At 43.0% G+C, this 15,242-nt stretch overlaps 1 protein-coding gene across 3 annotated transcripts in view; it reads right to left on the reverse strand.

The window, feature by feature from the left end:
- Window positions 1-15,242, reverse strand: part of NOSTRIN (nitric oxide synthase trafficking) — a 57,308-nt gene that overhangs the window by 9,751 nt on the left and 32,315 nt on the right. For all 3 annotated transcript variants that reach the window (XM_080799325.1, XM_080799326.1, XM_080799327.1), the window contains 4 exons: window positions 9,939-10,064; window positions 5,048-5,146; window positions 4,827-4,952; window positions 775-883 (listed from right to left, as the gene is read on the reverse strand). In XM_080799325.1, coding sequence (XP_080655451.1) covers window positions 775-883; window positions 4,827-4,952; window positions 5,048-5,146; window positions 9,939-10,064 — 460 coding nt within the window. The remainder of the gene's footprint in view (window positions 1-774; window positions 884-4,826; window positions 4,953-5,047; window positions 5,147-9,938; window positions 10,065-15,242) is intronic.

Consider the following 15,242-nt stretch of genomic DNA (forward strand, 5'->3'; position numbering starts at 1 on the left):
CCAGGGCGATTTCCCAGTGGCCGAGGCTCTTTCTCTTTGTAGCTGTGACTAACTTTGACTGAATGGGTGGCCTGTACCCTCATTTAATGAAAGTTGAGAAATTCTGGTGTTTAAAAAGAATCTCGATTGTTATTTTGCAAGATGAGCTTTTTGAATCCTCCTCGGGGACCCGGTCCGTGGTGGGTTCCCAAAACTATCGCAGTGTTGGGCTCTCCCTCACTGCAGTAGTTTCTAACTTTTCACCCTCTTGGATTCAGGGATTCAGGGATTACATTTCAGTGTGTTGTTCTGGTCCACATCAAATGAGCTCCACACACCAGAATCACGAGCGCGGGGCTGTTTTTATTATCCACATCGCTTTAGAGCTGCTTCCCATTCTGACATCCCTAACTCATTCAGAAGGATCGTTTACAAAGAAATAAACAAGGAAACTAAACCCGTGTGCTCAAGGAGGTTTACCGTGTTTTAAACCAAGCAAGCTGTCCCTCATTCCAGCCAATTTCAGAAACACGGCAAAATGCTATTATTTCTGGAGACACAGTGCTTGGATAGCACTCTTAAATAGACCCAAATGTCATTTTCAATCTGTTTGCGCTCTCCTGTCTTCTTTCCCATTTTTCTTGATTCACACAAATTAGGCCTCACATATGAATCTTTAAATGAGGTGATCCCTGTCCTAGTTAGCAAAGGTGGACTCGCCCTACCTCTGAATGAAACCCCTGAGTAGAAAGAACACTTTCCCTGATCGGGCCATTCACAGATATAATTACACACCTTCCTGGTCTCTTGAGGCTTTTTCAATATCTTTTTGCAGTCTCAACAGTTTTGATTTTAATGAAGACTCTTGTCGCTCTTTATTCATTGCACTGTTAAGATCTTCTTCCTTTAGGGAAAAAAAAAGATGCTTAACAATTGAAGGAGAAAAAGTAAGGTTTGCTACTCCCAGTTGCACTGAGAATTTCACTGACAACTGTATTTAATATTAACTTGACAGAAGAAAAAGAGTAAAAAAAATAAAGTCAGGATAACCTTTGGTTTTCTAGATTGTTCCATCTGTCCTCGACCTGCTTAATAAGAAAACATCTTCATCCACAACTTGTATGTACACAGCTGAGCACTTTCTATAATAGAACACATTATCGTTGGAGAAAGAGCCTTACTATAGTTATTTCATAGTTTCTTGATAAGTAAATCTATTTGTTGGCTATTTTACGGCTCCCTGTTAATCTTTTTTTCTAAAAAAGATTTTATTTATTTATTTGAGAGAAAGAGAGAGAAGATAGCACGAGTGGGGAGAGGAACAGAGGGAGAGGGAGAAGCAGACTCCCCACTGAGCAGGGAGCCCGATGCAGGACTCGATCCCAGACCCCGGGATCGTGACCTGAGTCAAAGACAGACGCTTAACTGACTGAGCTACCCAGGCGCCTGCTCCCTATTAATCTTGATTCAGGTTAGAGTTCTTTAAAGGTCCAAATGTAGCATGATGCGTTTGCTGGGAGCCAGGACAGTGTCAGGAGTGGAAGCAATGTTTGTTGTGCTCTGCTCTATACTGGCTGGCTATTGGGGATATTATGAGCTCTTCCCAGATGGGTCTATAATTCAGTCAGGCCTTGAAGCATAACACTAAGAGACCTAGCCATTCAAGGCCACATTCACTCATGAGTGGTGCAGACAGGAATGCGTGATTCAGCGAGTGCCAGGACGTGAAGTTTCAAGGAGGCTAAGAAGACTTAATCAGGAATTCTCGGTCAAGGGGAAGGAGGGCAAAACGTACTCGGGGCAGGAGAAATGGCACAAAGAAGGGGGCTGCAGGAGATATATCAGGAACAATTCACAGACCAGTTGCTTGAGCAAACACAGTGGAAGGAAAAGTTGTCTTGGCAGCTCAGGCCAGATTTATGGGCTGAGGAGGGGATTTTGTCATATAAAATGTGAGAAACTGTTACCAATATTTGAGCTTTCACATCTATTATTTCAAGGGTCAAATGAAAAAAAATGAGGACGTCAGGGACGGGTGGAGAGGTGGCTGAAGTGGAGGGCAGCAGATGGACAGGACCCCGTAGAGAATGAGGGGACACTAACATCCGAAGATAGAAGCAGAGGAGTCAGGACTTTGCTGATACGGAAGGAGAAAAATGAGCATCCTGACTGCTGGTGGACAGATTAGCTTTAGATAGACTGTCACGAAGCTTGAGGATTTATGGCACAGAGAATAGCCTTTGTAGGAACAATAAGGTAGAGATAGACATATTTTATTTACATATTGTGAATGGTATGTTATAAAAGTTGATATCATTATTACATGTGATCCTTGCAACAACCCTGTGAGATTGGTCTTATTTTCCCTCTGACAGAGAAATAAATGAAGACACAAACAGAACAGTTTGAAACCCAGGATCTCTGAATCCCAGTGTTCCTTCCCATCGGCTCCTGGGGATGCCCGCCCCGCCCCACCGCCACCCCACCCTGCGGCCCAGCGGCCCCCAACTCAGGGTGCCTAACTCCACCCATCAGGCCCTCCTCGCTGGAGAAATGCACATTATTCTCTGGCTCTGGATCCAGCGCCCCGGCAGGCCAAGGCTCCATTTGGGCCGTTGGGGATGCCTGTTGTTTACAAATATATTTCCAGAAGTGGATCGCTGCTGGCACAGCTCAAGAAGAGAGTATACTGCTATCCTTGAAATTTCTTAAATTCGTTCTTCTCTTCCAAAGACTTTAGAAAGATCAATATTGAAGGTGGAGTAGGAAACTTCAGATGCAACCTTCTGAGCACGGCCTTTATAATAACCTTACGAGTATTTTCACACTGTTCATCCCCATATCTTCACTTGAACTGTTCTCCTGCCTTACCTTAGTCCCTGTACATTTCTTGGCAACTAGATATAAACCAGTCTAGGCTTATTGCCAATGTCTATAAAGGCAGATTCTGGGCATGTTTTACTTTGAGGATAATAAGGAAATCCCATTTACCCATTTGGAGATACAGTCCATTCTCTTAGACAAGAGATATATAGTCATTAGCTCTGGTGCGCTGACATTCCATGGAAACCAAAAATTCCCATGGACATGTCAGTTATGGATAAACTGTCATGGCTGCCTCCCTATATCTCACTAGAAGCCTAAACACATTTTTAAGAAGAATGACCCCTATTTTACTGACAGCTTAGTCAATAGGGGCATTTTTATAAGAAAGTGACTCATGTATTTTATTGTACATTTTCCCATCTCAGGGATTGCCTACACTATTGGAAAGAGAAAAAAAAGAAGAGCGCTTTTAAGAGTCTCATGCTCTACCGACTGAGCTAGCCGGGCGCTGGAAGAGCGCTTTTAACTTCCTTTCTACTCCCATCGCTGCATTTGTTTCTGGTTGGAACAGACATTGTTATTGCTAATTCACTTCATTTTTTCCAGGGTAGGGAAAAAAAGATTTAACTCAAGAAATGGGTGGCCACTTACTGCTGTTTGGGGTGGGGGGAAGCTGGTCAGAGCCACTGTCGTGCCTAATCTAACTGCCTTTCCTCCTCCTTCACCTCTTGTTCCCTGAACAGGACTCCTGGGATGTTGAATTCAGCTGCACTTTTAAGCCTATAGGAGGCCATGACCAGTAGCCTATTTCTCCATATGGTGGAAATGAACCTTCTCAATCTGGACCTTGAAAGTCTGGAAGAAATACAGCAGAGGAGTTCTTCCTGCCGATGGTGGTAATTAATGATCAGCTCCTAGAACACTACAATTAAGACTAACAAGAGGGGAGCGGAGGACAAAATCCTTGAGGTGTGACCCAAGAAGACAAAGAATTTCCCCCCAGATAACAAAGAAGTGAGATGCCTAGGCTCTGACCAGGCATACTGATCAGTTTTTAGTAAGTTTCATATAATAACAGAATCACCCAAATGCCCTCAAAATAGGCTTCTGTAATATGGTGTGAAGTTTTCAAAGGCAAGGACCATGAAGAATGTTGACCATGATCCCCACCTTCCAGGAGTCCTGCCCTTGTTCGATCCCCTCCACGCACACTTACTAACTTGCCCTTGCACTATTGGGCTGCACTTATCGACTTGTTTCTGACAAATAGAATAAGAAGAGACGTCACCTCTGAGATTAGCTTATGAAGTCTGCGTTCCTTCTTGGACACTCTAGCTCTGTCTCTTTTGGATCACTAGCTTCTAGGCGAAGCAGGCTGGCCTCTTGTGAACGCCCCACAGGTGGAGAGAGCCCCCATGGCAAGGAGCTGGTATCTGCAGCCACCGGGTGGGGGGGACCAGAGGCCTGCCATCTGCCACGTGGGTGAGTTCAGAAGCAGGTCATTTCCCAGGAGAGCCTTGGCATGGCTGCAGTCCTGGCAGGCACCTAGATGGCAGCCTTGTGAGGGACTCAGAGGCACCTGCGGAAGTCACACCTGGATTCCTGGCCCACAGAGACCGTGAGATAATAAATGCTTGTTTTAACCTGCTAAGTTTGTGGGTAATTGTTACGCAGCAACAGACAACCGACAGGCTATACAGTGATTGTTTATAGGTCCTGAAATACGTCTGCCTGGCGTTACTCTAGGAGACCGAGCATAAAGATTCAGTCTAGAATCCCGTTTGACTTTCTTCCCTTCCAGAGGACACCAAAGACATATTTCTACTGCCCAGCTTGTAAACCACGTCCTCGTTTTTTTGTTTTGTTTTGTTTTATATATATCGACTATGAAAAATATCAATATTTTCATTTACAAAACAAGATATTTCCTTGACGACCGCGCCCAGTGTTTTTCCAAATGCATTCCTCAGCCTATGAACGAGGTTCCCCATCAAGGGAACTTCCTTCCATTCCATACTTACAAGGTAATCGGTTAATAGGAACTCGGATTTATTTTCTGTGGATGAAACTGCAGTTTCTTCCATGAGAGCCTGGGTGTCTTTTTCCACATCTATCTTGCTGACGGCACAGTGAATTTGTGTGTGGCACTGCAATGCCAAGAAAGCAGAATAAGGTTGCTGAACAATGTTTGCTGCCGGTTCTTGCCATGTGCATCCAAAACAGAGAAATCTTGACTACTCACTGTGGTCAGGGTTTGGCCAAAAACAGAAATATGTTGAGTGTACTGATTCAAGTTATTGTACAAAAGCTTAATTCTTTCCTTCTCCAGCTCCAGGATGCTCTGAAAAGGATGGAAAATGACAGAAGATGAGCCAGTTGCTGTGCAAAGCTAAAGGCACCCAGCCAGGCATTGACACCCCAGGAAAGCCTGCGGTAACAGTCATGTTAGTGCCTCTTGATGATGTCATTTCCAGGCTACGGTGGGGGAGCTTCCCAGGACAGGAATGTGATTTGGTGTGTGTCCTGTTTATCCTCATTTAGGATTGGTTTAACTCACATAGTTTCCGCAGGCTGTTTTGGCCCAAAAGGTATATAGGCTGATGTTATACGTTAATTAGCATTCATATAGTAAAGGAAGAAAAGAGGTCATTTGAAAAGCATCTGTGAGTTCTTTTTTTTTTTTTTATTTAAGATTTTACTTATTTGTCAGAGAGAGAACAAAGGTAGGGGGAGCGGCAGGCGGAAGGCTCCCCGCTGAGCAAGGAGCCAATGTGGGACTCAATCCCAGGACCCTGGGATCATGACCTGAGCCAAAAAGCTTAACTGACTGAACCACCCAGGCATCCCAGCATCTGTGAGTTCTAGAGAAGGAACGGAAGTCCAGTAAAACCCTTATCCATACCTTGAAAATGCATTCAGACTATTTGACAAGAGCAGAACCCCAAAGTCTGATCAACTTCGAAATTATGAAATTTTAGGCCAGGTTTTAGGAACACATTGTATCCTGGTGGGCCACTGTTTCCTTATTTTGACACGGGCTGAGCCCCCCGCATCAACCTGAGACTAGAATCACCAGTATCTCTTGGTGGAGATGGTAATGGTTAAGAGATTTTAATTACATTTCAGGGAAGTCATTAAAATGATCTATGTCTCCTCATGAAAAGAGGCAGCGATAAACTCCACCGTGCAAAGGTGAAATCCATATCTCAGTGAATTACTGCTCTCTATGATCTTATTCTTTTTGTATAAAATAGACTGTAGAGAAGCAAAATACTCAGGAGGATCTCGAACTGTCCTCCTTTGCCTTTACAATAGCACATATATGAGAGTGTGGTCAGAGCTAGCAGGGAACCGCAGATCTGGAGATAGGTTGGGGCCCAGGCCCCATGCTAACTCACATCCTTTATTCATTCTCCTCAGTCCTGTCGTCCTGGTCTTCCGGTCTGTACTACTCAAAGGAGTTTGGAAGGATTTCATTTTCATCTAAATTGCTTAAATAAAACTGATCAAAGAAATACCAGATTCTCTCCAGAGCAAGAACTCTCAAATTTTAGCATGCTTAGTCATCACCTAGACCCCTTCCTAAAATCATTCAGAGCATCGGATTCATCTCATTTAGGGAGGTGCTCAGGAGTTAGAATTTTAACAAGCACGCTAGCTGCTTGGAGACCTTGTCCTGGGACTATAAAGGGTCACCAAAAAAAAATCTAATTTCAAAATTATTTATGATTCTTCTACCCAGAGCTACCCATTAGCATTTTGATGTATTTCGGTCCATCTAGGTGTGCGTGTATGTACGATTTTATTTTTCTAGTTACCTAGGAAATTATTCAACTTTGTATCCCGTTTTTTTTCACTTAACATTGTACAAGAGTGGTTTCTTCTGTTGTTTGTCTCCAGAAACACCATCTAATAGAGTCCGCTGTGTGGGACTGCATACAGCGTAGTTGATTCATTTAGTCATCCCCTTAAGGCTAGCCATTTGAATGGTTTCCACCCTTTTGCTTTTAATGTATTTTGAAAAGAAACTGGTTTGTTTTTCAGCTGTTTCCTCAAGATGAATTTATAGAAAGAAAATTGTGTTTTTCACCACGGGTTCTGGGATACAGCCAAGCCCTACTGCCTACTGTCCTGAGGCATCCATTGTATGCCGTATGAGGCACCCACTGCCCCCCCCAACCCCCCCTCAGCTTCTAGAGAGACAGTCACTACCACCCTTGGGGGAACTGTGAAAATAATCACTCAGATTATTTTCTGTGTTCTGTGGTTCAGATGAGGAACACTATTGAGAAGGTGAACATTTTTAATGCTCTTGACACTTATTATAAATGCCTCTCTAAAAGAATTCCTTGAGTACTTACTGTTGGAAACAAATATTTGGCTCTTGGTAATTCTTAGTAGCATGGCTATTATTTTTCAAAATATATTGTAGATTATTTCTACCAACTGAATTGTTTGTTCTTGGAAGGTAGGTAATATGCCTTGAGCATGGTATGAATATGAATAGTAAGACTAATTGACATATGGTTTGTGGAACTGGTTTTATTACTTCCTAACCTCACTTGAAACTTGACATTTCTTAGCGTCTGGTACACTGCCTTGAGCACAGTTCAATGAACGCTCCCTGAAAGAATTTGTAAATCCAATCTGGAGAGTAAGAAGGAGTAAGAGGATAAATTATAGGACGTCTAAATAAATTCTTATACCCCATTTCTACAGAAGAATGGTCTTGGGAGATGGGAGGGGGGAAAAGGAAACTGAACAACGCTTGTCACATTTCCACCTCTTATAATAAAACTTCCACCACTTATAATAAAATCCCCTTTAATGCAGTTCAGCCCACTTTTGCTATGTGTCTTCATGAATATAACATTCTTCTCCTGAGTTCGTGAACAACAAAAGATCTAGAACACACAGTGTAACATGTGAGTTAGTGACTTGGTAGTGCAGACGGAGTGTATACAAGCCAAGGGAACAAGAAAGTAGGGCCAGGCAAGGATGACTTGGCAGAAGTAGTCTCCAGTGAGTTTACAGGGCTGAGCTGGCCCTAGGGAGAAGGTTGCTGTAAGGGAACTGAGGTTAGAGGGAAGTGTGAGAACTGAAAGCAAGGGGGGGGCACGATATTGGCCTCTGGCGTGGTAGGAACAATAAACCAAGATACAAGAAGGGTGAATCTTCCTTACGGAGATTCTCATTTTGAGCAGATTCTCCATGGGACTTTGATTCTAATTTTAAAAACCTAGCTTGAAATATTTTTAAAGCCCAGTTAAAAGAGATTTTTAAAAAAGTTCAAGTATAATTAACATACAGTGTTATCCTAGAATTAGGTGTACAATATTATGATTCAATGATTCTCTATATTACTCAGCGCTCATCAAGATCAATATCTTCTCAATTCCCTTTGGCTATTACATCCATGCCCCCCACCCCCACTCACCTCCCCTCTGGCAACACCAATTTGTTCTCTATAGTTAAGTCTGTGCTTTTGTTTGCCAGCAAAGTCATCTTTTGAAATAGAGATAAGTGTGTATCTTGTCACCATCAGGGAGACTTTATAAACAAAAAAGATAATTTCTATGATGTCTTCATATAAAAGTTGTGGCTGATGAAAGGGGGGTGGGTCGGGAGGAGAGGTATAGGAGGACCCTAACAGGAAAAAAGAAAACTGAGAAAAAGGAAAGAGAGCAGGTAAGAGCCTCTGAGAAGGGAGCTGGTTTAGCAACACCTAAGACTTAAATCCTTTAATTTACACACAATGTATAAGTAGCATGTTTCTTTCCTTCAACATCATGCTTTTGAGGTTAACTGGTGTGTGTGTGTTTAAGATTTTATTTATTTATTTGACAGACAGACATCACAAGTAGGCAGAGAGGCAGGCAGAGGATGGGGGGAAGCAGGCTCCCCTGCTGAGCAGAGAGCCCGATGCGGGGCTCGATCCCAGGACCCTGGGATCATGACCTGAGCTGAAGGCAGAGGCTTTAACCCACTGAGCCACCTAGGCGCCCCGTGTGTGTGTGTGTGTGTGTGTGTGTGTGTGTGTGTGTGTGTGTGTGTTTTAAGATTTTATTTATTTATTCAAGAGAGGGAGAGAGCTAGAGAGAAAGCTCGAGAGGAGGGGAGGGGCAGAGGCAGAGGGAGAAGTAGGCGGGCTCCATCCTAGGACCCTGCGATCATGACCTGAGCCAAAGGCAAACACTTAACCAACTGAGCCACCCAGGTGCCCCTAATCTGTGTTTAAATATAGTTTTAATAAATATTTATTGCCAGATATTAGTCTACATTCTAAATTAGAGCACATTTTAAGAGTAATTCCTCTACTGATAGGTATTTTTTCTCATCATGCGGTTATAAACAATTCTGTGGTAAACATTATTACACATCACCCTTGGTATACAGGTGTATACCAGGTATATGCCTAGGAAGGGAGCTGCCGTGCTGTCACTACAGGCACATCTCAGTTTTACTAGATACTATCAAGTCATTCTCCCTGGAGAGGTGTAAGAATTCTTGTGTCCCAGCAATTCTCGTTTGGCAACACACGATATTGTCACTTTCTAATCTTTGCCAAATGATTGAGCATCTTTTCATACGTTTATTGGTGATTTTGATGTTCTCTTTTGTGATCTGCTTGTTCATACTTTTTAAGTTTCATCAAATGATTTGCCACAATCCTTTCCTTATACGTCTTCCTTGCTGCTAAACTTACACCTCCCAGGCTAGATGGTTCTCTTTAATCCTTGCTCCAGGGCCCAACACAGAGCCCCACATACAAAGAACTCCGTGAGTGATTACTGTGTAAACCAGCTCTCAGGCCTAAAGCTCACTTCTGAGCACCAAGTTCTCAAGCCTTAATTTACACTGCACTTCGACAGCACTTTCTGAAGTTAGCTGAGTGCTGTCGTGTCCACTGAGAATTAGAAGCTGGCCACCGATCCTCAGTAAATAAGCACTGGTTAAGGGATCCACGGGGAAATGGAAACGATTGGAAGTCACGTGGTTTGCCAAACGTCATAGTATGAGGGTCATCGCCAAGGACAGAGCTCATCGGGTCATGCAACTGTAGATCCGACCTTCCTTTTCAAGGCCTCACTACGCTCCACGGAAGAAGAGACAAATGCCGGCACAGGACTCACCTGGTAGCAACTTTCCAGTGTGTTTTCCCACGTGAGTCTGGTATAACAGCCAGCCAGGTTTTTTTGATAGTAGTTTTCATCTTCTTTTGCCAACTTCTCCGTTGATTTTTTCAATTTACTGAGGAGCTAGAGGAAAACGTCAGGGCCACATATTCCTTAACACATTTATCGAAGCCCTTGGTAACCCCAGGTAAAGGATTACATACAACCCAACGATCGGGTTCTCATCTCCCAGCTAAAGTCAGCCGCAGTAACCACAGATGACAAAATCAAAGCTCTTTCTCAGAGAAAAGGCGTATCAGAGCTGAAATGAAACTTAAGGGTCTGTCGATATGATTTCTTCCATTGTTCACATAAGGAAACTGAGGTCCCTCAGTGTGACGTGATGGGCTCATGTTGGTCAAATCAAGGAGGAGGCCAAGTGACAGGTGGGGGGAAGCAAGCGCAGCTCAAGACTGTAATCTACTAATGAGTCCTGTACTCTCATTTGGTAAATCCTCTGTGCCTCAGCATTTCTTTTCTTTTCTTTTTTTTTTTTTAAGATTTTATTTATTTATTTGTCAGACAGAGAGAGAAAGAGAAAAAGAGCGAGCACACAAGCAGGGGGAGCAGCAGGCAGAGGGAGAAGCGGATTCCTGGCTGAGCAAAGAGCCCGATGCGGGGCTTGATTCCAGGACCCTGAGATCATGACCTGAGCTGATGGCAGACGTTTAACCGACTGAGCCACCCATGCATCTCTCGTGCCCCAGAATTTCTTTCGAGGACAGGTAGAGATTGTGCAAGCCCAGAAGTTTAGAACTGGCTCATTGTGAAAAGCCTGAGGCGCAGGCCAACGTCCACTACAAGCTGTGGACTGCTTGCTCGCCAGGTGCTTTCCGATCATGCTGCTCCCCGGTGATCTGTGGTTCACAAACAGCCCCCTCCTGTCAGCCACCAAAATTGGCCGTTCTGATTGTGAAGACTTCTGGAAAATCAAAGTGATAACAAAACGCTCTGCACCAGGGTCCCTGAAATTGATTCTCAAAATGCTAAGACAAGTAATTTCACATCTTAGGGAACAAAGGAAGTTGTATTACATGAATGGTTCTCCGACTTGGATATGTTTAGGAAGGACCTGAGTGCTTGTAAAATTGCAGATTTTCAGGGTCCCACAGGTGGCAATACTGATCCAAACATTCTAGAATGGGACTAGGAAATCTGAAGTTCACTACCGTCAGGGCGATTCTGATACAAATGGTCTTCAACGCACAGGTCAAGGAGCACCAAAGATCCCTTTGGCTTAAGCAATCTAGGAGTTTCAAGGACAGAGACAAAGGCTCTTATAAATGACCTTCTTTATGCTTAAGGATATTTTGACTAACGTTTTAGTAACGAAGAACATTCATCCAAAGTGGTGAATATTAACACCACTCACTTAATTATTCTGATTGATATGCTAGGCATTCAGCTGTCCCTCACTCTGATGTATGACTTACACAGGACACATCTGGTTTTGTATATCAAGTGTAATGAACCTCATTTATCTGTAGAAACATGAGCTTGTGAATTTTAACCTGATAATAGTATAGTGAAAAAGCTGAAAGTGTGCCTTGGCTATACTTCGCTAAATCATCATCCTTAGATTCTTACTGAGAATGCTCACATCCCCCAGCAATGAGAAGGCAGCCACTTTTGAGATGACTGCTCACATTCACCAGCCAACACGATCGGGCTATATCAACTAGAAGTTTCTGTTAAGCAAATTTACAACAAATAACCCCAAATAGATATAAAAGAAGAATGGTAGACTTTTATATTCTTATTTAAGGAAATTCTCAGAAAACTTAATAAAATTTGTCAAATACCAAATGCCTTTTCTTTTCTTTCTCTTGAAACAAACGTCTCACTCATTTATTCATCAAACATCTATTGAGCGCCACAGTGTGCCATGTGCTAGGCTCTGGGACTAGAAAGTAAACTAGACAGTCTTCCCCTGCTGTCAGAGACCCACAGAGCCAACACTATCCCATGTGATAGATCCCAGAATGATACAAGTATTAGGTATCACTGAGGCACCAAGAGGGGCACCTAAACTAATCTTGGAATTAAAATGACATGTAAGCTGAGCCTTGGCGTACAATGGGTACTCACAGAAATAACCCTGTTTGAATGAAGCTAAAATGGGAGTCATAATTAGCAAGGTAAAAGAGCATAACATGATACCGATAAAATTTTTAGAGAGGTTGGAGCATGCTGTTTGAGAGAGAACAACAATAACACTGAAAAGCTAGGCAAAGGTCAAGTCAGGGAGGGTTTTTAGGGCCACATAAAGGAGTTCAGACTTTAGGTGAGGTCACCAGGAAGCCTCTGATGGCCTTTAAAAGGAGAATGATTTGTTCACATTCGAGTTTCAGAAAAGTCAGGTGGGCTTGCGGATGAGGAACAGGAGGAAGTAGGAGGCAACACAGAAAGCCAAGAGACCAGTCTGTCAGAGAGCTGCAAGTAGTGGTGATGGCAGTCTGGGAGAGAGCAGTTGGGGTTGGGGGGGAAGCACTAGTAGCAAAATTCAAGAAGTATTTGGGTTAGGAGGTAGAACCATGACGATATGTTACATGGTAATATTCAAAGATATAGAAAACAGGAATAACAGAACATTTTTGGTAGAGGGAAGTGATGGTTCCAATCTTGGATGTTGAGTTTGGGGTACTAGGAGGCAGTTCAGAGACTGGTTGGACTGGAGACATAAATTGGGGTATTATCAGCCTGGATATGGTAGTAGAAGCCTTGAGGGCGTATCTATTGAGTACTGGTTATTTAGTGAGTACCTGATTTTGAGACTACTATGTTGGGCACTGGAAATACAATGCTGAATAAAACAGAATGAGTCCCAGGAGAGAAATCATCAGGAAAAGCAATATATAAAGATCAGGCAGAAAGAGAGAAGTCCATAAAGGAGTTTAAGAAAAAGCTGCCAGAAAGAAAAACCAAAAGAGTAAGGTGTTGCTGAAGTTAAGAGAATTTTCTAGAAGGAGCACGTCAACAATGCTTAATGCTTCCAAGAAGTTAAGTAAGATAAGAGCTGGAAAGTACACATTGGCTTTAGCAACAAGCATGACATGTTTTCCAAGCAGGGACACTCTTCATAGAATGATGGGGAAAGCCTGATTGGTATGGATTGAGGACTGAACAGGAGGTGAGGAAACAGAGACAGAGCACAGACAACCCTTTCAATAAATCTTATCATAAAAAGAAGGAAAGAAGATAAAATCTGGAGAGGAACAAAAATAGAGGCATGGAAAGGTGTCTCCTTGACTCTTCCTACTCTCCCAAGATGGGGTGGGGAAGGATATGTTGATTGATGAGAAGCAATTATTAGAGAGGGATATGTCCAAGATACAGGCAAAAGGAAAACAATCAAGAGAAGCATTTCTGAAAGGCAGGATGGGCTGGGATCCAAGCACACGATGAAGAGTTGGTCTGTCCCACCACCCATTTGACTTTAGTAGGCAGGTGGCTGAGCCGACTTTGATTTACTCTGTTAGGAAGGAGGCAAGATAGTCAGTCACTGAGAGTGGGTGGTGAGGATGGAGATGTGAGAAGAATGGAGATTAGATCAGCTCTGCTGAGAACAAGGACTGCCGAGAGGGAGAACAGGAAGAACTGCTGAGCAGGTCAGAGCCCGCTCTGTTCAGGTTGGAGATGATGGGCAGTTCTCTGTGAAATGCAATGATTGAATGCTGCCTTAGGTGTTTAGCCTTAGGACTGAAAAAAAAAAAAAAAAAAAGTACCAGATAAAGAAGGAAGATGCTAGGGGTCTTGATATCATGAGAGTCAAGGTCCCATGGTAACAGGATCAGGTGGAAGAGGGCAGAGAAAGACCGCAGGCTTCCACCTCCCACGGAAGCTGCTAATGAGGGATGGAAGAGGAAATCTACCATTTAGCTGCCCAGCGCTCATCTCTTTGTTATTGCTTGACACCAATAAAGAATAGCTTCTAATGAGGGCTCCCCATGCCTGCGCCAGGCCCCGGTGCTCAGCATTGTGGCACACTGTGGTTTGGCCTCCTCAAAAGCCGCTTCATTATTCAATACTTGTTAATGATCATTTCAAACTGGGAAGATTGACGGGTGAAGAAATAAGAACGTTGTCAAATCTTGCTAACGATGAGTTTGAGTTATTCATCTAATAGTTTCTTCAGATGAAATGACAGCCTTGCTGGTAATGACAATATTCTTTTTCTTTTAAGAATGTTTTGGGTTGTGCGGGTGCAGCCTGCATTTTCATAGGGAGGCTTCATCTTTTGGGGAAGATACCAACTATTTCAGAGCTTTCCAATTTGGAGCCCATACCGTATGAGGTGTGTGAGATAATCTAGCATATCCCCAACATTATTTGTGTTCCTTTCTGCCTAGACAAGCTTACTCTGATTTAACATCCTGAGTTGACACTGGTGCCCACCCATGGACAGTGATGGGCTCTGGAGGGACAGTGAGGATCTTAGAACGTAAGAAGCTGACATGGGCCCTCACAAATGTCTTCCCTTTCAGTGTCCTGAGACGCGTGGCCATCCGCGTGTGTCTGGGGAGCGGGGATTTGCAGATTTATCATCTATCTTTAATTAGGTTACACACACAAAATTAACAAGTGTCTCAAAAAGACTTCTGAGATGTAGATTGACATTAGTACTGCTGATGTAAGCACAAGAAAAAGCCACAAGAAAATGTCAGAGCCGACACCTTCCCCTGCCACTGGTTATGAGTGTGTCATCACCCACAGGAAAAGGCAAAAACTGATGATCTGATGAAATCTGAAAACGAGTTAACCAAAAAGTTGAAAATTATCAAGAAATATGAATTTACATTTACTACGGTGAAGGCTGAACCTTGCCTAGGTGTAAATCTTGCCTGGAAGTGTCACTCGGTGATCACATGAAGGCATCATGATTAGCTAATCATTTAAAATATTATTTCATGCCTCAAGTACTTTTTTATGTTTTATAATGTTCATAGCACATTAGTATAACATATAAAGTGCTACAGATGGTACCCAATGTTGGTAAAATACATGATAATTCATTATATATATACATACATTTTTTACTTACTTGCACTGAGAGATATTTACTAGGGTCCCTATGGAAAAATCTGGAGACCCTTGGTCTAATTTATCATCTTTCAATAATATCTTTTTAAAAATATATGTGGACCAGGGATGATTTAGAATCCCTCTCAGGCTCTCCCACATGACAGCTCTGCAGAGACCCCACACAGAGCGTGAAGTCAGCCAGTTCTCTTGTGTTCATAGCTCAGAGTAGAAGATGAACAA

Source organism: Martes martes (genome assembly GCF_963455335.1).
Source record: "Martes martes genome assembly, chromosome: 3".
Classification (NCBI taxonomy): Eukaryota; Metazoa; Chordata; class Mammalia; order Carnivora; family Mustelidae; genus Martes; species Martes martes.